Here is a 25,796-nt window from a genome sequence, read left to right as displayed (position 1 = left end):
TATTGAAATTGAAAAGAATCAGGGGACAAGACAAGCATTTAAACAGGTGAAAGTGAAAGCACACACACCTAAGCTAGCATACTTATTGCAAAATTTAAATACACAGAATGCAAAATGACTTAAACTATAATTGACTATTAACATGGGATCATTCAGACTTCCAATTTAGAGCATTTCATAGTAGATGGAATTAATTAACAATACAACCTCTTGGTGGTGCCTTCTAGCTGCTTGCTCTCTTCTATCACCATCTTTGGTTTTTGTGTCTTTCTTTTTACTCCTAGCCAACGGTGTGTATTCCTTCCAAGAGATTGATTGAATTCCTGCAAGTTTTTGGAAGTTGCTTCTTCCCCAAGCACTTGAGAGATTGTTAGCATGCTTGTATGTTTGTAGGCTTTTGAACTTAAGTTGGTGTGTGAACATCAAACTTAGTTTCTTGCCTTATGCAGGAAATTGAATCTATGCAGAAAACATCAAGTGCTTTTATTAAGAATTAAAACTATGAACTAGAAAATAACTGCAAACTAGATAACAGACTAGAAACTAGAAACAAACAACTTTTGAGTAAATTCTTTGATTGTTTGGAGCTAATAACTAATTATGCTGAGGGTGCAAAGTGTTCTTAATAAAATCCGTGGTGGAACACCAAACTTAGAATTACACATTCACCCTTAATATTCTTTGGTGTGCCACACCAAACTTTGTTCCATGCAATGCAGAGAATCTACTTAGCTCTTTTATTGAATTTAAGTAGGAAAAGATGACTACCTTTGGTTGGGTTGCCTCCCAACAAGCGGTCTTTTATCGTCACTAGCTTGACGGTTGGTTTTTGTCAGGGCAGATTGTAGTGCCTTAGGTCTTCTCCCCTAACAGTGAAGCGGTCTCCATTTGATTCCTTGACAATTTCCAAATGCTCGAGGGAAAGGACTTTTTTTTACTGTGAACACTTGGGGTAACTGGGATGGAATGGTTGGAAGATAGGGTGGGATTTGTGGATGATGGATTGATATCACTTTATCTCCAGGGGAGAAACCTTTTGTAGGAACCTTCTTGTTTCTCCATCCCCTTGGCAATTTCTTCACAACTCTTTTCTCATCTCCCAGTAGTGTTCCATTGACTCTTGTGTTAGGGAGATCCTTGTTAGCTGCTCTTCCTGATTCTTGTGGCTTCAGCTCTTCCTTGACTTCTCTTGGTTGATGTATCTCTTGAAATTCTTGCTTGTTCACCAAGGACTGTTTTAGGGGTTCAGCTGCTGTTTTGCTGTTGCTTTCCTTTGTACACATGTTGCTGTTATCATCCTTTAGCTATTTAGGTTTTGGTTCAGACTCAGATGTAAGTTTGAAAGCATGAAAAGTGAGCTGCTCATCATGTATTCTCAGTATTAACTCTCCTTGTTCTACATCAATGAGTGCTTGACCAGTAGCTAGAAATGGTCTCCCCATAATAATGGGATGGAGGTAACTTTCCTCCATGTCCAGAACAACAAAGTCAGTGGGGAGGAAGTAGTTTCCTACTTTCAGCAATACATTTTTGACTACTCCTTCGGCCTGCTTCTGAGTTTTATCTGCCAATTGGATGATTACATCAGTGGATCTCAACTCATTGATTTACAAGTTCTTCATAAGAGATAGAGGCATCACATTTATGCTAGCTCCCTGTATCTTTTTTCTTCAGGAGTACATCCTTCTTGATGAGGGCACTACATTCCTTGTTCCTTGTCACTGTTTGTCCCTCTTTTAAGGTTTCCTTCTTGGTTAGTAGCTCTTTCATGCACTTGATGTATGTAGGCATCTATTGGAGAGTTTTGATAAAGGGGATGTTGACACTGAGAGATGCAAACATATTTAGGAATCTTGAATATGACATTAACTTCTCACCTCCTCTGAGCCTCTGTGGGAATGGTGCTTGTGTGATGAGGGAAAACGATTCCACATAAACTCACCGGCAAGTGTACCGGGTCGCATTAAGTAGTAATAATTCACAAGAGTGAGCTCGATCCCATAGATATTGAAGGATTGAGCAACTTTAGTTAGGTGATGAATTTAGTTAACCAAATAGTTGGTGATTTGAGTGAAATTTTAATTAACAGAAAGTGAATTGTAGAAAGTTAAAGTGCAGAAAGTAAATTTGCAGAAAAGTAAAGTGCAGAAGAAGTAAATTGCAGAAAAGTAAAGTGTAGAAGAAGTAAATTGTAGAAACTTAAAGAGCAAGAAAGTAAAAGAGCTGAAACTTAAATTGCAAGAAAGGTAAATGACTGAAACATTAAGTGCAAGAAACTTAAATTATTGAATCTAAATTGCTGGGAAATGTAAATTGCTTGAAGAATAAAAGGGATTTGGGTATTGGGATTCAAATTGAACTAGAAAATTTAAGTGCAGTAAACTAAAGAACTATGAGATGAAGAGAAATTGCAGATGAACCAAAACAGAAATGAAAAATTGCAGAAGAAGGTAAATCAGAAAGAAACAATTGAGATCTGATCTTTAATTCATAGATTCAGAAAACAGAAAAGAAATGGAACTCCAAGATGAAGAACTTTAGAGAATTCTTCAATCAGATTTCAAAAACCAAAAAGCAGAGAGTAGAAGTTGTAGCAGAAAGAAAATGAATACAGAAAATAAACTCAGATCCGATCCCAATTCCCCCAAATTCAAAAGAAAATTAAAAGAGAGCCAAAAGTAAAAGTAAAACAAAAATTAAGTAAATGTCCTTCTCAAATCAAAATTGCTCCTATTTATACACTTTCTATTTTCAGCCATTGAGCCATTGGAATGGGCTTTTGATTTGGCCTTGAAGAAGTGGATCTGGATTTGCCTGGTTTAATTGGCTCAGAGTGCATTTTGTGGCTTGGGTCTCCTCCTAGTGGAGCATTAAGTTCACTTTGTGAACTCCACGTTCACTTTGCTTGCATGCTTCCTCACGTGCGCAATCCTTCTTGCCTAGCGTTCACTTAGTGAACGTCACGTTCACTTGTTGAACGTTGCCTAGCGCTCCCTTGGTTGAGCGCTTCTCCTACTGCTCCCTTGGTTGAGCGCTACGTTCATTAATTGAACGCTCCTTAGTGTACAAGATGGCCTCCCAAGTGTGAAATTCACGATAAATTTCACAAAGTGAACCCCACGTTCAAATTTTGAACGCTATCCCTTGCCTCTTTGATGCTAACCTTCCTTCCTTGGCCAGCAATCCACGAAAACATTCACAAAGTGAACTCTACATTCACTTCCAAAGTGAACACTGGCCTAAAAGTGTTGCTGAGTGCGGCCCCTTGGTGCGTTGCATTAGTGAACTCCAAGTTCACTCTTTGAACGTTGCTCCCTTGATTGGCCTCCCCCTTTTCTTCAATTCTTCACCTACAAGCAACCAAACAAACAATCAACGTATTACCAAATTCACAAAGTCTTTGCATCATTCATGAAATCAATTAATTCTAGCATAAACCCTATGATTTTGTGTAAAATAAATGATGGTTGATTGATTCAAGATAATCAAGAAAATACACTCTAATTACTTACTTATTGTGCAAGAAAGTGCATAAAACCTAATGAAACTAATGAAAAATGCTTGTAAAACTAGCATAAGATAACTTGTCATCATAACACCAAACTTAAACCTTGCTTGTCCGCAAGGAAGCACTAAACATGAGAAGAAATGAAATCAAACGGAGAAGTATACATGTCCTTATTTAGCAGGTAATTGAATTAAGACTATGGGATTTTATGCAGACAGATGCAACTCACTTATTCTTTGCTAATCGATAAGAAATGTCCCTTGGAGGATTCACTAGAGTTGCTGTTATAATTCCTTGCTCTTTGATTGATCCCTTTTTGATTTTTCGTTCTCTCTTTAGCTTAGAAAGCTTATTTCTTAATGGTAGCTTAGTGTCAAGTGTTGCAGTAGCCTTTTGGCTTCAATTTTTCTCAACACCTCTTCACTACAGACACTTGGCTCATAATTTTTCTTAGGAACATTGATGCCCAGCACCTCTTTGGATTACTAAATACTTTGTAAGTAGGTTACTCTTGATAATGAACTTTCGGTTGATAATCCCAGATTAGTTAATCCAAGTTACCAAGTTTTAAAACACTCCTCAGAACTTAATTGTCCAAGCATATCCTAGTACAAGAAACACCACATGAATATGTCCTAAGGTCCAAGCTATTGGTGTCTAGCCTTATTATTTGTTTCTTGTTGCCAATCCTTGGCTTTTCTTTTCTCTTTCTTTCTTACTTTCCTTCATTTTCCAAGGGATGATCATTAATAAAAGGTTTGATAACAGCAACTAAGTTCTCACTACAAAAGACATTCTATTCTGCAGCTTTTATTTTTGAGCTTATCATCTAATCAAGCAATTACCACCACAAGTCTTTATTCTAATTCCTACTACATTGGACAATCACTTTCTATTTCAAACATTTTCTCTTATTGATGCAAAAAGGGGAAACAAGACATGAATTTAATGCAGATGAGTGATAAAGACAAGCATTTAAACTAGTGCAGACATCAAAATTTGCATTATTTGAACTAAACGTCAAGGTAAACAGCAACTTCTCATTCAGAACATTTCAAAAGTTGAGTGAATTTAGTGAGAATACAACCTCTCAGGAGTGTCTTGCAGCTTTCCTTTTGTCCTCATCATCTTTTACTTTTGCATTTCCCTTGGTGATGATTCTTTTAAGAGGCTGAGTATTTTTTTTCTGCGTAATTATTAGAAGTAGCTTGTTTTTCCAAGCACTTAGGCAAATGGTTAGCATGCATGAATTATTGTAGTTTCTTAAACTTACTTTGGTGAGGGAACACCAAACTTATTCTCTTGCTACTGTCTATGATGCATCAGTTACATAAAACCATGTGCTTTTGCTAAAAGTAATAAAACTAAAAACTAGAAGACAGACAATGGTTTAGTGATCTCCCTCATTGCTTGGAGCTAGTAACCATTTATGCAGAGGGCTGAAATGTGTTTTTAAATGAGATTTTTAGTGGAACACCAAACTTAGCATCCTTCATTCACTCTTAAATTATTTTGGTGTGCAACACCAAACTTAGCTCCTTGAAATACAGAATATTCTACTTAACCTTTTTATTGAAATAGTTTAGGAAGAGAAAACTACCTCTGGTTGGGTTGCCTCCCAACAAGCGCTCTTTTAATGTCACTGGCTTGACATCCTTCATTCTTGCTCAACTTAATTTCTGACTCTTCTTCTCTGTCCCAAGAGCCTCCCAAATAATGCTTTGCCCTGTGACCGTTTGCTGTGAAATTGCTCTTTGTTGCTTCATCTAAGAGTTCAAGGCTTCCATAAGGGAGAACCTTTGTCACCAAGTAGGGACCAGTCCATTTAGACTTGAGTTTGCCAGGGAAAACTTTGAGCCTGGAGTTATAAAAAAGTACTTGCTGTCCTGGTTTGAACTCCTTCTGTGAGATCCTTTTGTCATGCCACTGATAAACCCCGTTTTTAGGGTTTATCATGCATAGAATTTAAGGGTTTTATCAATGATCTTCCACACTTATTCATATAAAACTGCATGATTTTGTGTCTCTTTCCCATTTTTTTCTCATAGATGAAAATGTGCTTCTTTTGCATCAAAATTGATACATTGTAATCCTCCTTAATTACCATTAGATGCCTTGATCTGCTTGTTGAGTGATTTCAGAAGTTACAGGGAAAAAAAGGCTAAGAGGAATGAAGGAAGCATGCATGAATGAAAGGAGCATGAAACAAAACCAAAGAATTGAATTTGCACACGCACGCGCACGCGCACCGTGCGCGTACGCGTGGATGCGTTCATCCAAAGCCAGTGCAGTGGAGCCGAGCGAGGAGCTGGCGCGCCTATATGGCTGGGCTATATCCCTTATAACGCTCGCGCGCACCGTACGGCTGTGCGCAGGTCGCAAAAGAGCCCAAGGACGCGTACCCGTGCAGTGCGCGTACGCGTCGATGTGCGCACATGATTTTTTAAATGAAACACGTGCCCAGCGATTTCAGGGGGTTCCCAGGCCCTGTTTTGGAGTAGATTTTGGAGGGAAAAGCTTAAGAAGACCAAGGATTAGGAGTGTTAGGATAGTTAGTCATAATTCTAGATATTTTAGGAAGTTAGTTACATTTTATTTTTAGAGAGAGAAGCTCCAACTTCTCTCTTGGTTTTCATCCTCCATTGTAAGTTTTCTTGGAATTCTTGGTGAGATCCATTGATAATTGACTTTTTGTTTTGCTACAAGTGTAGATCTACTCTTCTTCTACTCTTAATTGATGTTCTTTTGATTCAATTCCTTAGATCTAGGTTTGGTTCATTTTGTTACTTTGAATTTGGATTAATGAATTGAGGTTTCATTTAATTTTGTGATTGTTGATGATTGTTTGGATTAGATAGCTTTGATTCAATTCTCTTCTCTTAATTACATCATGTTTTCTATAATTGCCTACCAATTGTTTGTGATAATGACAACCTTAGATATGGAGTAGATTTCTCTCACTTGGCTTAGGGGTTGAGTTATTCGAGACACTTGAATAGTTGATATCAAATGTAGATTATGAGTTAAGAATTGCTAATTGACTTGGAGTGCACTAAAGCTAGACTTCCCTAGGGTGAGACTAGGACTTGTGACTCAAGTTAGTTACTCTCATTTGACTTTCCTCCATTGTTAGGGGGTTAACTAAGTGAAGCAACAATCAATTCTTATCATAATTGAAGGAGGCCATAATGATGGAACTTCCAATGCTTACCCTTGGCCAAGGCTTTTATTTCAATTAATTGTTGATTGCCTTGCTAGTTTGAATTCTTGCACCAATTCTCAAAACCATAAAAGCTTTCCTAATCAATGATGCACACTCTAAAGCAATTCCTAGGGAGAACGACCCGGGATCAATACTCTCAGTCATAGATATTAGAATTGTTTGATGCGGTATTCGTGTGTTGATTAGACTATACTCACGATCGGATTCATCACTAGTTTCTAACCGGCATAAGAATATTTAAGTTCATCAAAATGGCACCGTTGCCGGGGAGTTGCTTATGTGTGCCATTCTATTGGTTAGTGTGAATATGTTTATATGTGAATACTTGCATTTCTCTCTTATTTGATTGTTTGCTTGTTTGATTGTTAGTTAGGATTAGTCTTTGCTTAGATGCCGATTGATGTCATGAGTTTCTTATCTCTTTTATTGTATGACGCGTTCACTACCAAATCCGTGCTTAGCACCCTTTGATTCGGAAATTGAAAGAACCTTGCTTCATATTAGGCAAGCTCGGAGGCGGTTGTTCTTTGAGGAAGGTTAAAAGGTTCTTACCAATTCACCAACCATCTCATCGTCATCCAATGAAGGCACCAATTACTCTTCTGTTGATACTACTAATAGTTTTTCTTTTGATCTAGGTTTTGACAACATGGCCGCTCCAAGAAGAGTTACTCTCAAGGAAGCGGGTGCACCGGATTTTGTTCTCCAACCTCTACATGTGCTTCATCTCAACTTGAATGCAAACTTTGAACTCAAGACCGCTCTCATCAATCTCTTACCAAAGTTCCATGGACTTCCCGCACAAGATCTAATTAGACACCTCAAGGACTTTCATGGTGTATGCTCGACTACTAGGCGGGAAGGATCCGATGAAGTGGCTATATGGTTGTTTGCCTTTCCCTTCTCTCTTGAGGGAAGAGCCAAGGAGTGGTTCTATACCTTGCCTAGTAATGTCGTGTCTGATTGGGATTTGCTTAGGAGAGAATTCCTTGATAAGTTCATGCCCGTGGAAATGACGGACAAGCTAAGGAAAGAGATCTCATGTATTGTACAAGGCGAGATGGAAACTTTGTATGAATATTGGGAACGGTTTTGCAAACTTCTTGATTCATGTCCCAACCATATGATTGACACTCAAGTCTTGCTTAGCTATGTGTGCCAAGGCATGAGGAAGCAAGATAAGAATTTGTTGGATGTTTCAAGCAACGGTTCTTTGTCAAAGTATAGGACGGCGGAGGAGGCACGGCAACTCATTACTGACTTGGTCGAGTCCACTCAACATGCTAGACAGAGAGTCAACCATCCAAAGGCCGTAAATGAAGTTTCTTCTAGTGGTGAGACCGCTACCCTTACCAAGACCTTGTGTGAAATGACAAGTCTTCTAAAGCAACTCCAAGTGAATCAACAACAACCTCCATCTCAACAACAACCTTCTCCTCAAAACCAACAATGTCAACAATTGGTCCCCCAAAGAGTGTGTGGCATTTACTCATGCTACTCCCACTACACGGACGAATGTCCAAGTATCCAAGAAGATAACACTCTAGTGGCTACCCACAACTTTTATGATCGCCCCTACTATGAACGTTCTAATCAAGGATATCATAACTAAGGGAGCAATTATAACCAAGGGTACCCCCAACAAGGAGGAAACTATAGCCAATGGAGTAACAACTCCAATCAAGGATGAAGGGATAGCTCCAACCAAAGTTGGCGGGACAATTATTAACAAGGAGGAAGGGACAATGGAGGCAACCAAAGATGGAACAACAACACTTCACAAAATCGCTATTCACAAAACCCTCCAAACCAACAACCAAATCAAGGAAGGAACTATCAAACCTACATACCACCTCATAGACAACCACTTCCACCCAACCAACCCCAAGCACCACAAATTACCTACCCTTCTACATCTCCAAATCAAGATGACAAACTCTGATCCATACTCCAAGGACAAAAGGGACTCCAAAACACCCTCAACTCAAGTCTTAATGGCCTTACTTCTACTCTCCAAGCTCTCATTGCTCGCATGGAGCCACCTTCTATTCCCACTCCTCAAGCTTCAACCTCTAGTGCCATACCCTCTCAACCCTTACCCAACCCCAAAGGTGGCATCAACGCCGTAACCTTGAGGTCCGGAATGCAATTGAAGGAAAGAGACTCAAAGGCACCTAACCAAATGAAAGTTGCTCAAGAGGAAGAGGGAGTCGAGATAGAAGAAACTGAAGAGGAGGAGGAGTCACATGTAGCAGTTGAAGATGAAGACCCTTAACCAAGGAGTGAAGTCCCTAGAAAGGAGCAAATTTTAGAGGAAGTGGCTCAACCAATTCCATTTCCTACATTAGCAAGAAAGGCTAAGAAGCGTGTGGAGCTTGACCCAACTATGGTGAAGATGTTCAAGAAAGTGGAGGTAACCATCCCCCTCTTTGATGCTATACATCAAGTGCCTGAATATGCAAAATTTCTTAAGGACTTGTGTATGAACAAAGATAGGATTCATGAGTTGGAAACCATTCCATTGGGTAGTTCCATTTTGGCTTTGATGGAATCCATCCCGGAAAAGTGTGTTGATCTGGGTCCTTGCTTAGTTTCTTGTATCATTGATGGAGTCCAATTCGTTGATTGTATGTGTGACCTTGGTGCATGCGTTAGTATTATGCCTCTTTCCGTTTATCATTTATTGAAGCTCCCACCGTTGAAGCGGTCGGCGGCTAGGTTTGTCTTGGCGGACAAGAGCATAATAACCGTGTCGGGTATTGCGGAAGATGTGTTGGTCAACATCAAGGGTTTGATATTTCTAATTGATTTCCATATCATTGAGATGCCACCAGGTGAATCCGAGAGGGCGTCATCTATCCTACTTGGGAGGCCGTTTTTGAGGACCTCTAGATTCAAGTTAGATGCCCATTCGGGAACCTACTCATTCGAGATAGATGGAAGAGTTGTAAGTTTTAGCCTAGAAGAGGCAATGAGACACCCATCGGAGAACCATTCCATATTCTAGTGTGATCTAATTGACAACATTGTGGCAGAAGTGCATTGTGCAAATGTAGGAAAGATGTAGACTTGAAGCCATTACCACCCCACTTAAAGTACTCATACCTTGATGAAGCCCACAAGTTTTTGGTGATTATAGCAAGAGAACTCAATCCTCAACAAAAAGAGAAGTTACTATGTGTTTTGAGGGAGAACAAAAGGGCAATAGGGTGGAGTTTGGCAGATCTTATGGGGATAAGTCCCCAAGTGTGTGAGCACCGGATCTTTTTGGAAGAAGAAGCTAGACCCGTAAGACAACCTCAAAGGCGATTAAATCCTACTATTTTGGAGGTTATCAAGAAAGAGGTAACACGGTTACTTGAGGCGGATATCATCTACCCTATTTCAGATAGTGAATGGCTAAGTCCCGTTCAAGTTGTGCCTAAGAAGTCCGGGGTAACCACAATCAAGAATAAAAGCGGGGAGCTCATAGCAACACGGGTGCAAAACTCTTGGCGAGTATGCATAGAATACCGAAGGCTGAATGCGGCCACTAGAAAAGATCATTTTTCACGTCCGTTTATCGATCAAATGCTCAATTGATTATCCAGTAAGTCTCATTATTGCTTTCTAGATGGCTATTTGGGATACTTCCAAATACACATTGCTCTAGAGGACCAAGAAAAAACAACATTTACTTGCCCTTTTGGAACTTATGCCTACAAGCGTATGCCATTCGGCTTATGCAATGCACCGGCAACTTTTCAAAGGTGCATGATGAGCATCTTTGCGGATTTTCTAGAGTAATGCATGGAGGTATTCATGGATGATTTTACGGTATATGATGATTCCTTTGATCATTGCTTGGATAGTCTTGAAAAAGTTTTGGAAAGATGTACTAAAACCAACCTTGTTTTAAATTTTGAGAAGTGTCATTTCATGGTCAAGCAAGGCATTGTTTTAGGACATATTGTTTCAAAAGATGGTATCTCTGTAGATCCGGCTAAAATTAATGTCATATCTAGTTTGCCTTACCCCTCTTCCAAGAGGGAGGTCTGCTCTTTTCTTGGACATGCAAGATTTTATCGGAGATTCATCAAGGATTTTAGCAAGGTACCATTTCCTCTCTCATGGTTGCTTGATGCACAAAATTGTGATCTCTGGTAATGGCTTCTTAGGCCAGATACTCTGATCTAGTTTTACAGTCTGTCACAACTTCGATACAACTAACCAGCAAGTGCACTGGGTCGTCCAAGTAATACCTTACGTGAGTAAGGGTCGAATCCCACGGAGATTGTTGGTATGAAGCAAGCTATGGTCACCTTGTAAATCTCAGTCAGGTAGATATAAAGTGATAATGGTGTTTTCGAATATTATATAATAAGATAGGGATAGAGGTACTTATGTAAATCATTGGTAGGAATTTCAGATAAGCGAATGGAGATACTTTTCGTTCCTCTGAACCTATGCTTTCCTGCTATCTTCATCCAATCAGTCTTACTCCTTTCCATGGCTGGCTTTATGCAAGGGCATCACCGTTGTCAGTGGCTACATCCCCTCCTCTCAGTGAATAATATGCTCACGCACCCTGTCACGGCACGGCTATTCATCTGTCGGTTCCCGATCATGCTGGAATAGGATTCACCCTCCTTTTGCGTCTGTCACTAACGCCCAGCACTCGCGAGTTTGAAGCTCGTCACAGTCATTCAATCATTGAATCCTACTCAGAATACCACATACAAGGTTTAGACCTTCCGGATTCTCTTGAATGCCGCCATCATTCTAGCTTACGCCACGAAGATTCTGGTTAGGAGATCTAAGAGATACTCATTCTAGCTTAATTCATGTAGAACAGAAGTGTTTGTCAGGCACGCGTTCATAAGGGAGAAGGATGATGAGCGTCACACATAATCATCACCTTCATCACGTTCTTGGGTGCGAATGGATATCTTAGAAGCGAAATAAGAAGAATTGAATAGAAAACAGAAGTACTTTGCATTAATCTTTGAGGAACAGCAGAGCTCCACACCTTAATCTATGGAGTGTAGAAACTCTACCGTATGAAAATACATAAGTGAAGGTCCAGGCATGGCCGAGATGGCCAGCCCCCTAAAACGTGATCAAAGGATCATAAGGTAATCCAAAGATGGTCAAAAAGACGTCTAATACAATAGTAAGAGGTCCTATTTATAATAAACTAGTCACTAGGGTTTACATGAGTAAGTAATTGATGAATAAATCCACTTCCGGGGCCCACTTGGTGTGTGTTTGGGCTGAGCCTAAGTGTTGCACGTGCAGAGGCCATTTGTGGAGTTGAACGCCAGTATTTGTGCCAGTTTGGGCGTTAAACTCTGGTTTTGGATCCTTTTCTGGCGCTGGACGCCAGATTTGGTCAGAGAGCTGGTGTTGAACGCCAGTTTACGTCGTCTAATCTTGGCCAAAGTATGGACTATTATACATTGCTGGAAAGCCCTGGATGTCTACTTTCCAACGCAATTGGAATCGCGCCATTTCGAGTTCTGTAGCTCCAGAAAATCCACTTTGAGTGCAGGGAGGTCAGAATCCAACAGCATCAGCAGTCCTTCTTCAACCTCTGAATCTGATTTCTGCTCAAGTCCCTCAATTTCAGCCAGAAAATACCTGAAATCACAGAAAAACACACAAACTCATAGTAAAGTCCAGAAATGTGAATTTAACACAAAATCTATTAAAAACATCCCTAAAAGTAACTAGATCCTACTAAAAACATACTAAAAACAATGTCAAAAAGCGTATAAATTATCCGCTCATCACAACACCAAACTTAAATTGTTGCTTGTCCCCAAGCAACTGAAAATCAAATAGGATAAAAAGAAGAGAATATACTATAAATTCCAAACTATCAATGAAACAGAGCTTCAATCATATGAGCGGGACTTATAGCTTTTTGCCTCTTGAATAGTTTTGGCATCTCACTTTATCCATTGAGGTTCAGAATGATTGGCATCTATAGGAACTCAGAGTTCAGATAGTGTTATTGATTTTCCTAGTTTAGTATGATGATTCTTGAACACAGCTATTTCATGAGTCTTGGCCGTGGCCCTAAGCACTTTGTTTTCCAGTATTACTACCGGATACATAAATGCCAGAGACACATAATTGGGTGAACCTTTTCAGATTGTGACTCAGCTTTGCTAAAGTCCCCAATTAGAGGTGTCCAGGGTTCTTAAGCACACTCTTTTTTTTTTTTTGCTTTGGACCTTGACTTTAACCGCTCAGTCTCAAGTTTTCACTTGACACCTACACGCCACAAGCACATGGTTAGGGACAGCTTGGTTTAGCCGCTTAGACCAGGATTTTATTCCTTTAGGCCCTCCTATCCACTGATGCTCAAAGCCTTGGGATCCTTTTTATTTCCCTTGCCTTTTGGTTTTAAGGGTTATTGGCTTTTTGCTCTTGCCTCTTGGTTTTAAGAGCTTTGGCTTTTTCTGCTTGCTTTTTCTTTTTCTTTCTATATTTTTTTTCGCCTATTTTTTATTTTTTTTTTCTGCAAGCTTTGTTCTTTGCTGCTTTTTCTTGCTTCAAGAATCATTTTTATGATTTTTCAGATTATCAAATAACATGTCTCCTAGTCATCATTCTTTCAAGAGCCAACATATTTAACATTCTTAAACAACCACTTCGAAAGACATATGCACTGTTCAAGCATACATTCAGAAAACAAGAAGCATTGTCACCACATCAATATAATTAAACTAAGTTCAAGGATAAATTCGAAACTCATGTACTTCTTATTCTTTTGAATTAAAACATTTTTCATTTAAGAGAGGTGATGGATTCATAGGACATTTATAACTTTAAGACAAAGTTACTAACTACTAATGATCATGTAATGAAGACACAAACATAGATAAACACATAACATAGAAAACGAAAAGCAGAAGAATTAAGAACAAGGAATGAATCCACCTTAGTGATGGTGGCATTTCCTTCTTGAGGAATCAATGATGTCCTTGAGCTCTACTATGTCTCTTCCTTGCCTTTGTTGCTCCTCCTTCAGTGCTTTTAGATCTTCTCTGATTTCATGAAGGATGATGGAGTGCTCTTGATGTTCCACCCTTAGTTGCTTCCAATAATTGTGTGGAAGAAAATGTATCCCTTGAGGTATCTCAGGGATCTCTTGATTTGCAGTCAAACGTTCTACCACTGAGCTATAGACCCTTGATGGAAGCTTTTGTCTTCCCTTTCCTCTTTCTAGAGGTTTCTCTGGCCTTAGGTGCCATCAATGGTTATGGAAAAAAAACAAAAAAGCTATGCTTTTACCACACCAAACTTAGAATGTTGCTCGCCCTCGAGCAAAAAAAGAAAGAATAGAAGAATAAGAAGAAGATATGGAGGAGATGGATGGGAGTGTGTATTCGGCCATATGGGTGGGATTGGGTGGGAGAGAGATGTTGAATTTTTGAAGGTAGTGGGTGTATGGATGTGAGTGGTAAATGGAAAAAAAGAAGGGATGATCATGAATGGAAAGAGAGATGATGAGGTAGGTGGGGATCCTATGGGGTCCACAGATCCTGAGGTGTCAAGGCATTTACATCCCTGCACCAATTTAGGCATGTAAAATGCCCTTGCACACAACTCTGGGCGTTCAGCGCCAGGTTGGTGCCCATTTTGGGCGTTCAACGCCCCTTTGCTACCATTTCTGGCGTTGAACGCCAGAACCATGCTTGTTCTGGGCGTTCAGCGCCAGGATGCTCCCATTCTGGGCGTTCAACGCCAACGCCCAGAACTATGCTCTGTTCTGGCGTTTGAACGCCAGACAGATGCTTCTCCAGGGTGTGATTTTTCTTCTGCTGTTTTTGATTCTGTTTTCAATTTTTATATTTATTTTGTGACTCCACATGATCATGAACCTAAGAAAACATGAAAAACAATAAAAATAAGGATTAGATAAACATTGGGTTGCCTCCCAACAAGTGCTTCTTTAATGTCAATAGCTTGACAGTAGGCTCTCATGGAGCCTCACAGATGTGCAGAGCTTTGTTGAGACTCTCCAACACCAAACTTAGAGTTTGGATATGGGAATTCAACACCAAACTTAGAGTTTGGTTGTGGCCTCCCAACACCAAACTTAGAGTTTGACTGTGGGGGCTCTGGTTGACTCTGCTTTGAGAGAAGCTTTTCATGCTTCCTCTTCATGGTTGCAGAGGGAGATCCTTGAGTTTTAAACACTAGGGAGTTCTCATTCCATTGAAGGAATATTTCACCTCTGTCAACATCAATCACAGCTCTTGCTGTGGCCAGGAAAGGTCTTCCTAGGATGATGGATTCATCCTCTTCCTTTCCAGTTTCCAGGACTATGAAATCAGCAGGGATGTAAAGGCCTTCAACCTTTACTAACACGTCCTCTACTTGTCCATAAGCCTGTTTTCTTAAGCTGTCTGCAATCTCTAATGAGATTCTAGCAGCTTGCACCCCATAGATTCCCAGTTTCTCTATTACAGAGAGGGGCATGAGGTTTATCTCTGAACCAAGGTCACACAGAGCTTTAAAGATCATGGTGCCTATGGTGCAGGGTATTATGAACTTTCCAGGATCCTGTCTCTTCTGAGGCAATGTCAGTTGATCTAGATCACTTAGTTCATTGATGAACAAGGGAGGTTCAACTTCCCAAGTATCAATGCCAAATAATTTGGCATTCAGCTTCATGATTGCACCAAGAAACTTGGCAGTTTGCTCTTCAGTAACATCCTCAGTCTCTTCAGAAAAGGAATACTCATCAGAGCTCATGAAGGGCATAAGAAGGTTCAATGGAATCTCTATGGTCTCTAGAAGAGTCTCAGATTCCTTTGGTTCCTCAGAGGGAAGCTCCTTATTGACCACTGGACGTCCCAGGGGGTCTTCCTCCTTAGGATTCACGTCCTCTCCTCTCCTCACAGGTTCGGCCATGGCGCTTATGTCAATGGCCTTGCACTCTCCTTTTGGGTTCTCTTCTGTATTGCTTGGGAGAGTACTAGGAGGGATTTCAGTGATCCTTTTACTCAGCTGGCCCACTTGTGCTTCCAGATTTCTAATGGAAGACCTTGTTTCATTCATGAAACTTACAGTGGCCTTAGATAGATCAGAGACTAGATTTGCTAAATTAGAAGCATTTTGTTCAGAGTTCTCTGTCTTTTGCTGAGTTGATGATGGAAAAGGCTTGCTATTGCTAAACCTGTTTCTTCCACCATTATTAAAGCCTTGTTGGGGCTTTTGATCCTTCCATGAGAAATTTGGATGATTTCTCCATGTTGAGTTATAGGTGTTTCCATAAGGTTCACCTAAGTAATTTACCTCTGCTATTGCAGGGTTCTCAGGATCATAAGCTTCTTCTTCAGGAGAAGCCTCTTGGGTACTGTTGGATGCAGCTTGCATTCCATGCAGACTCTGAGAGATCATATTGACTTGCTGAGTCAATATTTTATTCTGAGCCAATATGGCATTCAGAGTATCAACTTCAAGAACTCCCTTCTTCATAGGCGTCCCATTACTCACAGGATTCCTTTCAGAAGTGTACATGAACTGGTTATTAGCAACCATGTCAATGAGTTCTTGAGCTTCTGCAGGCGTTTTCTTTAGGTGAATGGATCCACCTGCAGAAGTGTCCAGTGACATCTTTGATAGCTCAGATAAACCATCATAGAATATATCCAGGATGGTCCATTCTGAAAGCATGTCAGAAGGACACTTTTTGGTCAACTGTTTGTATCTTTCCCAAGCTTCATAGAGGGATTCACCTTCTTTCTGTCTGAAGGTTTGAACATCAGCTCTAAGCTTGCTCAGCTTTTGAGGAGGAAAGTACTTGGCTAAGAAAGCCGTGACCAGCTTATCCCAAGAGTTCAGGCTGTCTTTAGGTTGAGAATCCAACCATAATCTAGCTTTGTCTCTTACAGCAAAAGGGAAAAGCATGAGCCTGTAGACTTCAGGATCTACTCCATTAGTCTTAACAGTATCACATATCTGCAAGAATTCAGTTAAGAACTGAAAAGGATCTTCAGATGGAAGTCCATGAAACTTGCAGTTCTGCTGCATCAGAGAAACTAATTGAGGTTTCAGCTCAAAGTTGTTTGCTCCAATGGCAGGAATGGAGATGCTTCTTCCATGTAAATTGGAATTAGGTGCAGTAAAGTCACCAAGCATCTTCCTTGCATTATCATTATTTTCGGTTGCCATCTCCTCTGCCTGTTCGAAAATTTCTGAAAGGTTATCTCTGGATTGTTGTATTTTTGCTTCTCTTAATTTTCTCTTCAGAGTCCTTTCAGGTTCTGGATCTGCTTCCACAAGAATGTTTTGGTCCTTGCTCCTGCTCATATGACAAAGAAGAAGACACAGAAAAATAATAATAATAATAATAGAGATCCTTTATACCACAGTATAGGGATCCCTTTATGAGTGGAAGAAAAAAGGGGGAGACAAAGAATGTGATGTAAAGGAAGAAACACAACTGTACGAATGGAAGAGATGTGAGATGAGATGTTAGGATATGAATGAATAAATAGAATGAGATGGGGGAGGGATAATTTTCGAAAATTATTTTGAAAAAGAGTTAGTGATTTTTGAAAAATGGTTTTTGAAAAAATGTTAGTAATTTTCGAAAATTTTTGAAATAAAAAATAAAAGATAAAAATAATTAGTTAATTAAAAAGAAATATTTGAAAAAGAGGGAAGATATTTTCGAAAATGAGAGAGAGAGAGTTAGTTAGGTAGTTTTGAAAAAGTTAAGAAACAAACAAAAAGTTAGTTAGTTAGTTGAAACAATTTTGAAAAGATAGGAAGTTAGGAAGTTAGAGAAGATATTTTGAAATCAAATTTCTGAAAAAGATAAGATAAGAAGATATTTTTGAAAAGATATGATAGAAATTAGTTTTTGAAAAAGATTTGATTTTTAAAATCTCAATTAATGACTTGATTCATAAGAAATCACAAGATATGATTCTAGAACTCAAAGTTTGAATCTTTCTTAACAAGCAAGTAACAAACTTCAAATTTTTGAATCAAAACATTAATTGATTATGTTATTTTCGAAAATTTGATATAAAAATAAGAAAAAGATTTTTAAAAAATATTTTTGGAATTTTTGAAAATAACTAAGAATTTTGATAAAGATTTGATTTTTGAAAAAGATTTTGAAAAAGATAAGATTTTCAAATTGAAAATTTGATTTGACTCATGAGAAACAATTTGATTTTAAAAATTTTTGAAAAAGTCAATCCAAATTTTCGAATTTGATGAGAGAAAAAGGGAAAGATATAATTTTTTGATTTTTGAATTTTTATGATGCAAGAGAAAAACACTAAAAAGATGCAATGCATGAAATTTTTAGATCAAAACAATGAATGCATGTATGAATGATATGAATGTCAAGATGAACACCAAGAACACTTTGAATGTCAAGATGAACATCAAGAACATATTTTTGAAAAATTTTTAATGCAAAGAAAACATGCAAGACACCAAACTTAGAATTCTTTAATGCTTAGACACTAAGAATTCAAGAATGCATATGATAAACATGAAAAGACACAAAACAAAAAATCATCAAGATCAAACAAGAAGACTTACCAAGAACAACTTGAAGATCATGAAGAACACTATGAATGCATGAAATTTTCGAAAAATGCAAGATGCACATGCAATTGACACCAAACTTATAACATGACTCAAGACTCAAACAAGAAACACAAAAAATATTTTTGATTTTTATGATTTTCTAATTTTTTTGGATTTTTCGAAAATTAATAGAAAAAGGAAAATAAGGATTCCAAAATTTTTAATATGAATTCCAGGAATCTTGCATTCTTAGTCTAAAGCTTCAGTCCAGGAATTAGACATGGCTCACTAGCCAGCCAAGCTTTCAATGAAAGCTCCGGTCCAAAACACTAGACATGGCCAATGGCCAGCCAAGCTTCAGCATTTAACCAGAGTATATTGATCTTGATAACGAATTGCTGCTCATCATTTATCAAGTATGTAACTTACCTCTGATGGTTTGGAAGCCTCAGTCCAAAAGAATTTAGACATGGCTTTACAGCCAGCCAGGCTTCACATGCTTCATGAAACACTAGAATTCATTCTTAAAAATCTTGAATAAAATTTTTGAAAAAATTTTTATTTATTTTTTTTTTCGAAAACAGATGAGAAATTTTTTGAAATATTTTTGAAAAGAAAACAAAAAGAAAATTACCTAATCTGAGCAACAGGATGAACCATCAGTTGTCCAAACTCAAACAATCCCCGGCAATGGCGCCAAAAACTTGGTGCACGAAATTGTGATCTCTGGTAATGGCTTCTTAGGCCAGATACTCTGATCTAGTTTTACAGTCTGTCACAACTTCGATACAACTAACCAGCAAGTGCACTGGGTCGTCCAAGTAATACCTTACGTGAGTAAGGGTCGAATCCCACGGAGATTGTTGGTATGAAGCAAGCTATGGTCACCTTGTAAATCTCAGTCAGGTAGATATAAAGTGATAATGGTGTTTTCGAATATTATATAATAAGATAGGGATAGAGGTACTTATGTAAATCATTGGTAGGAATTTCAGATAAGCGAATGGAGATACTTTTCGTTCCTCTGAACCTATGCTTTCCTGCTATTTTCATCCAATCAGTCTTACTCCTTTCCATGGCTGGCTTTATGCAAGGGCATCACCGTTGTCAGTGGCTACATCCCCTCCTCTCAGTGAATAATATGCTCACGCACCCTGTCACGGCACGGCTATTCATCTGTCGGTTCCCGATCATGCTGGAATAGGATTCACCCTCCTTTTGCGTCTGTCACTAACGCCCAGCACTCGCGAGTTTGAAGCTCGTCACAGTCATTCAATCATTGAATCCTACTCAGAATACCACATACAAGGTTTAGACCTTCCGGATTCTCTTGAATGCCGCCATCATTCTAGCTTACGCCACGAAGATTCTGGTTAGGAGATCTAAGAGATACTCATTCTAGCTTAATTCATGTAGAACAGAAGTGTTTGTCAGGCACGCGTTCATAAGGGAGAAGGATGATGAGCGTCACACATAATCATCACCTTCATCACGTTCTTGGGTGCGAATGGATATCTTAGAAGTGAAATAAGAAGAATTGAATAGAAAACAGAAGTACTTTGCATTAATCTTTGAGGAACAGCAGAGCTCCACACCTTAATCTATGGAATGTAGAAACTCTACCGTATGAAAATACATAAGTGAAGGTCCAGGCATGGCCGAGATGGCCAGCCCCCTAAAACGTGATCAAAGGATCATAAGGTAATCCAAAGATGGTCAAAAAGACGTCTAATACAATAGTAAGAGGTCCTATTTATAATAAACTAGTCACTAGGGTTTACATGAGTAAGTAATTGATGAATAAATCCACTTCCGGGGCCCACTTGGTGTGTGTTTGGGCTGAGCCTAAGTGTTGCACGTGCAGAGGCCATTTGTGGAGTTGAACGCCAGTATTTGTGCCAGTTTGGGCGTTCAACTCTGGTTTTGGATCCTTTTCTGGCGCTGGACGCCAGATTTGGTCAGAGAGCTGGCGTTGAACGCCAGTTTACGTCGTCTATTCTTGGCCAAAGTATGGACTATTACACATTTCTGGAAAGCCCTGGATGTCTACTTTCCAACGCAATTGGAAGCGCGCCATTTCGAGTTCTGTAGCTCCAGAAAAACCACTTTGAGTGCGGGGAGGTCAGAATCCAACAGCATCAGCAGTCCTTCTTCAACCTCTGAATCTGATTTCTGCTCAAGTCCCTCAATTTCAGCCAGAAAATACCTGAAATCATAGAAAAACACACAAACTCATAGTAAAGTCCAGAAATGTGAATTTAACACAAAATCTATTAAAAACATCCCTAAAAGTAACTAGATCCTACTAAAAACATACTAAAAACAATGTCAAAAAGCGTATAAATTATCCGCTCATCATTGCTACAAAAGGATATTGAGTTTGATTTAAGCAAGGAATGCATGGAGGCTTTCGACAAGCTCAAGGTAGCATTGACCCAAGCTCCCATTGTGCGAGGCCGGATTGGAGTCGGCAATTTGAAATAATGTGTGATGCTTCAAATTTTGCAGTAGGAGCCGTGTTAGCACAACGCGAGCGTAAGAATCCATATGTCATAGCCTATGCATCAAAAACATTAGATGGAGCCCAATTCAACTACACTACTACCGAAAAAGAACTTTTGGCCATTGTTTTTCCCTTTGACAAGTTTCGAGCATATCTTCTCGGTTCAAAAGTGGTAGTGTACTCGGATCATGCAACATTAAAGTATTTGTTGGCTAAGAAGGAATCCAAACCAAGATTGATTAGATGGGTTTTATTGTTGCAAGAGTTTGACTTGGAAATCAAGGATAGGAGTGGTACGCAAAACCTAGTGGCGGACCATTTAAGTCGCCTTGAACATACAAAAAACAATACTACTCCTATCAATGATTCATTTCCCTTTGAGGGCTTGCATGCAATCTCAGAAACCATTCCTTGGTATGCACCAATCGCCAATTACTTAGTATCTCGCTCTTTCCCTCCTAATCTCTCCAAACACCAAAGGGATAAGCTAAAAAGTGAATCCAAATACTATGTGTGGGATGACCCATACCTTTGGAGATGTGGGGCAGATCAAGTAATTCGGAGGTGCATTCCACAAACCGAATTCCACTCAATCTTGGAAGCTTGCCACTCCTCCAAAGGAGGAGGCCATTTTGGACCTCAAAGAACAGCAAGGAAAATCTTAGATTGTGGCTTTTGGTGGCCAACTCTTTTCAAGGACTTCTCATTTTTGTAAATCTTGTTCTCAATGCATTAGATTTGGTAATATCTCTAAGAAGGATGAAATTCCCCAACGAACCATGCTATTTTGTGAGATTTTTGACGTGTGGGGAATTGACTTCATGGGGCCATTCCCAAATTCTAATGGTTTCCTCTACATTCTACTCGCCGTCGATTATGTGTCCAAATGGGTGGAAGCAATACCCACCCGGACGGATGATGCTAATGTGGTCTTTTCTTTTGTGTGGAATAATATCATTTGTAGATTTGGGTCGCCACGAGCGATCATGAGCGACCAAGGTTCACACTTTTACAACAAAAGAATAGACGGATTAATGAGGAAATATGGCATCATGCATAAAGTAGCCACGGCCTACCACCCACAAACAAATAGCCAAGTTGAGGTTTCCAATCGGGATATCAAACGCATCATGGAAAGGATTGTGAAATCCAATAGGAAAGATTGGAGTGCCAAGCTCACCGATGCATTATGGACCTACCGAATGGCTTACAAAACACCAATTGGCATGAGTCCCTTTTGGTTGGTGTATAGCAAAGCTTGCCATTTGCCGGTGGAGATATAGCACAAGGCGTATTGGGCCATTAAGGAGTGTAATCCGAGTTTGGGTGGAGCCAGAGTAGAAAGGAAACTTTAACTAGCGGAGTTGGAATGTTTGAGGCTTGAAGCTTATGAGAACTCTAGACTTTACAAGGAGAAAATGAAAGTCGTCCATGATAGGAACATAAGAGGCAAAGAATTCAAGGCCGGTGATCTTGCCCTTCTTTACAATTCTAGATTGAGATTGTTGCCCGGTAAACTAAGGTCAAAATGGGAAGGCCCATATCAAGTAGTGAAGGCGGAACCCTATGGGGTTTACCATTTGTGCCATCCCTCAAGTCCGGATATCTTCAAGGTCAATGGGCACCGTCTCAAGTTGTATCTTGTGAGCAAATGAAGAGCAACAAAGAGATTGAGGTATTTCGTTTGGAAGATGCAGCTCTTGACAAAGAGCAATGAACAAGTGAAAGTCCAACTTAAGGACATTAAACAAAAGCGCTAGGTGGGAGACACCCCACCATGGTGAGATCTATCATTTCTCCCCTTTGTGTACAGTTTTTGAATTCTTCATTGTTTTGTAATTGCTTAGCTACACTTTTCCTTGATTAGCATTGCTTGTGACTACCTTCGATAACTTGTTCATAAAGACTTGCATTGATTTTTCCATAAATGACTTGATTGTGTGGTAGAAGCAAACTTCTCTTTAGATTTTGCATTGATTTTAGGTGTTTTTTGACTTCTTTGGCTTGTTTGGCCAGTGAATACATGATAATTAGGCATTTTTCCATTCAAAAAAAAGGGGGGGAGGGGGAGCACGCGTACACGCACTGTGCGCGTATGCGTCCCTAGGCTTTCGCAACTCCTGGGCCATTTACCAGAGAGTTGTGCAAATTCTGGGCCAGCTTTGGGCCCTGGGCATAACCAACATCATGCGTGCACCCACAAGACGCGTACGCGTTCATGTCAATTCACGCAAAAACACGCGTGCGTGCACTAGTTGCGTACGCGTCACTACTGCGTTTTGTGACCCTGGGCTATCGTCCAGAGAGTTGTGCCCTGGTTGTGCCAATTTCATGCTACTGGCCCAGCTCAACTCACGCGTAGGCGCACCTGGTGCGCACGCGTACCTCGACCATAATGCCAATCGGCGCGTCAGCGCACCATGCGCGTCCGCGTCGCTGAACAAATTTTACTTTCTGGTACTTTTTCCCGAGAGTTGGGCCAGAGATGTGCCCAACCTGTGCTGAGGGCACAACACATATGCACGCGCATGCGCACCTGGCGCTGGCGCGCACACTCACATTTCGCTACTTCACGCACACGCGCACCGTGCGCGTCCGCGTCGTTACTGATTTTGCCCATGCGCGCGCACGCATGCATGGCACGCGCGCGTCGGTTTCGCGAACCAATTGAATGAGAGTGTGCCTTTCTCCCTCCATTTTCTTTCTTTCTTCTTACCACCACCCCTCTTCTTCACCTCTCCCCTCCTCTACCATCCCTACCTCCTCTTCTCTACCACCACCGGCGGCAACCACCACCTCCGGCGGACCCACACCTCTCTTTTCTCTCTTCCCTCTCTTCTTCTTCACTAACCTTTCTCTCACCTCCATACCCTGTCTCCTTCTTCCCCTTCAAGGTACCCCTCCTTTCTAATTTTTTGTTTCCTTCTCTCTTTTTCCATTCCCTTAATTACATGCTCTTACTCTTTTTTTTTAAGTAGTTGCATTCATGTTCTCTTTGTTTATTGCTTTTTATTTCCTTATTTCTTTTCATTTTCTCATGGGTATTCTAAGTGGAGCTTACTCTTGCATTGATGAGTTTGTTTGATTTACTTGCTTTCTTTTGTATTTAGTGGTGTGATATGATGATTGATGATGCTTTATAGGATGCTACATTGTCACTCTTCTCTAAGTTTTTGTCATAAAGGGATGCACACCAAGTGTTTGATGAAAGACCCATATGACTTCTTGGAATTATTTTGACTAAAGTGTTCTTTATTTTGGTGTTCCTTCTCATTCACTTGTTTGTTCATGTATACATTGAGCTTACTACATTTCTTGCTTCATTTCTACAAGCTCATCCCCTATTTTTCTTACTTCTTGTTGTTGTTGTTAAGAGTGTGCGCTTCTCATGCTTCTTGTTTGCATGCTTATACCACTCATGTATCACATGCTAGTGACTAGCTATGATCTTCATTATTGTCTTAGTTACATGTTGCAGCTGTCATATATCTAGGCCATTCATTCTCTTGTGCTTTATCACTTGCATGATTATTCTTTCTTGGCGTCTCTTAAAGCTTAATTTCACCAGCTTTCCTTCTTTTCTAGGATGGTGCTCAAAAGAGACAATGGAAAGGCACCCAAGAAGGCACCATCACGGTCTACTAGCAAAGCACAACAAGGCCCGTGAGCTAAGCCCCTCATCACCAAGACTAGGAGCGTTGCTAACATTGATGTTCTGGAAAAAAAGACAATCCGGCGAGGGATTTGAACAAGTTCCCCAACCGCTATTGTGAACTTGTCTATCCCTTGATCAAGCCAAGGAACTATCATGCGAAGCCCCTTCTAGCCCCTCCGGCTCATGTCTTATCACTCATTATGCCCCGTATCGAATGGCGGCAATGGGAATTCCTATTGAGGAAGCCACGGGAGGCGAACTTGTCATGAGTGGTTGAATTTTACACCAACTACCACTCACCTTCCCTTACATCGGTATTGGTGCGCCGAAGGCAAGTTCCCGTCACGGAGGAGGCCATTCAAAATGTGCTTAAGACCAGACCGTTAGCGGAAGGGGTTGATGCCTATCAAGAGATTTTGTCGGCCCGGTGCGAATATGTGTTTGATTGGGATGCTATCCTTAAGGTCATTGCCATACCCGAATCATTCTGGATTCTAGGAAGGATGAGGCCCCGGCCCAAGGGCATTGACGCACGTTTTCTCACCAGAGAGGCTCAAGCATGGGCCCAAATTCTAGCCCACTACGTGCTCCCAAGCACCCATGGCTCATCTATCACTACCGAGTTAGCCTTGTTGGTTTGGTATGTCCTCACAGAAAGACCGGTGCATATTCCCCGTCTCATCTGCCAATCTATGGGCCGCATCCACGCTAAGGGGAATCTACCTTTTCCCGCTCTAGTGACCGACTTAGTCGCCGCAGTCGGTGATCCCTGAGAGACCAAGGATAGAAGGGCCATGATCCCGGTGAATGGAGATGTTGTTCCAAACGGGAGGTACCTTTATCCTCCGGCGGACACCGAAGAGCCACACTTATCCGTCCCCATGCGAATCCCCTCTTCCTCATCCGCACCACCAAAGTCATCCATGCAACGCATAGAGGAACTCCACAAGAAGCTTGACCGTTATGGGCGGCGTAACCAATGCCGATACACTTTTGTCAAGAAGCTTCTAAGTTGCTTAGCACAACCTATGAAAGAACCAGAAATTTCCACCTCCACCGGTACCGATAATGACAAAAGTAATAATGATGAAGAAGTGGATGGACACTCGAAAGCCGATCAACCACTCCATCTCACTCAAGGCACGGAGGACCGTGCCAACTTCTAAGTGTGGGGAGGTCGGTCGGCCGACCGGTTTTCGTAGGTAACACCCGAATAAATTCCTTGAACCACTTTTCTTAACTGGAGTAGATTGCATACTAGGTCTTTCATTTTTGGCATCTTTTTCATATTAGTATCTCTTAATAAATCCACTTGGTTAGAGCAATGACTTCTATTCTAGAAAACTAGAATTTTATGGCG

At 40.3% G+C, this 25,796-nt stretch overlaps 1 protein-coding gene and 1 non-coding gene across 2 annotated transcripts; both read left to right on the top strand.

The window, feature by feature from the left end:
• Window positions 1–9,117: 9,117 nt before the first annotated feature.
• Window positions 9,118–22,064, top strand: LOC140180139 (uncharacterized). The gene is made up of 3 exons (XM_072220549.1): window positions 9,118–9,565; window positions 20,787–20,958; window positions 21,746–22,064. Exons 1-3 carry the CDS (start codon window positions 9,118–9,120, stop codon window positions 22,062–22,064), a joined length of 939 nt encoding a protein of 312 aa, XP_072076650.1.
• LOC112760953 (small nucleolar RNA R71) lies at window positions 16,398–16,505 on the top strand. The gene has a single exon (XR_003181365.1). It is a non-coding gene; the product is annotated as a small nucleolar RNA R71 (small nucleolar RNA).
• Window positions 22,065–25,796: the final 3,732 nt, after the last annotated feature.

Source organism: Arachis hypogaea, chromosome 16 (assembly GCF_003086295.3).
Source record: "Arachis hypogaea cultivar Tifrunner chromosome 16, arahy.Tifrunner.gnm2.J5K5, whole genome shotgun sequence".
Classification (NCBI taxonomy): domain Eukaryota; kingdom Viridiplantae; phylum Streptophyta; class Magnoliopsida; order Fabales; family Fabaceae; genus Arachis; species Arachis hypogaea.
The sequence above is the reverse complement of the archived record's forward strand: the minus strand, read 5'-3'. Positions and strand labels throughout refer to the sequence as shown.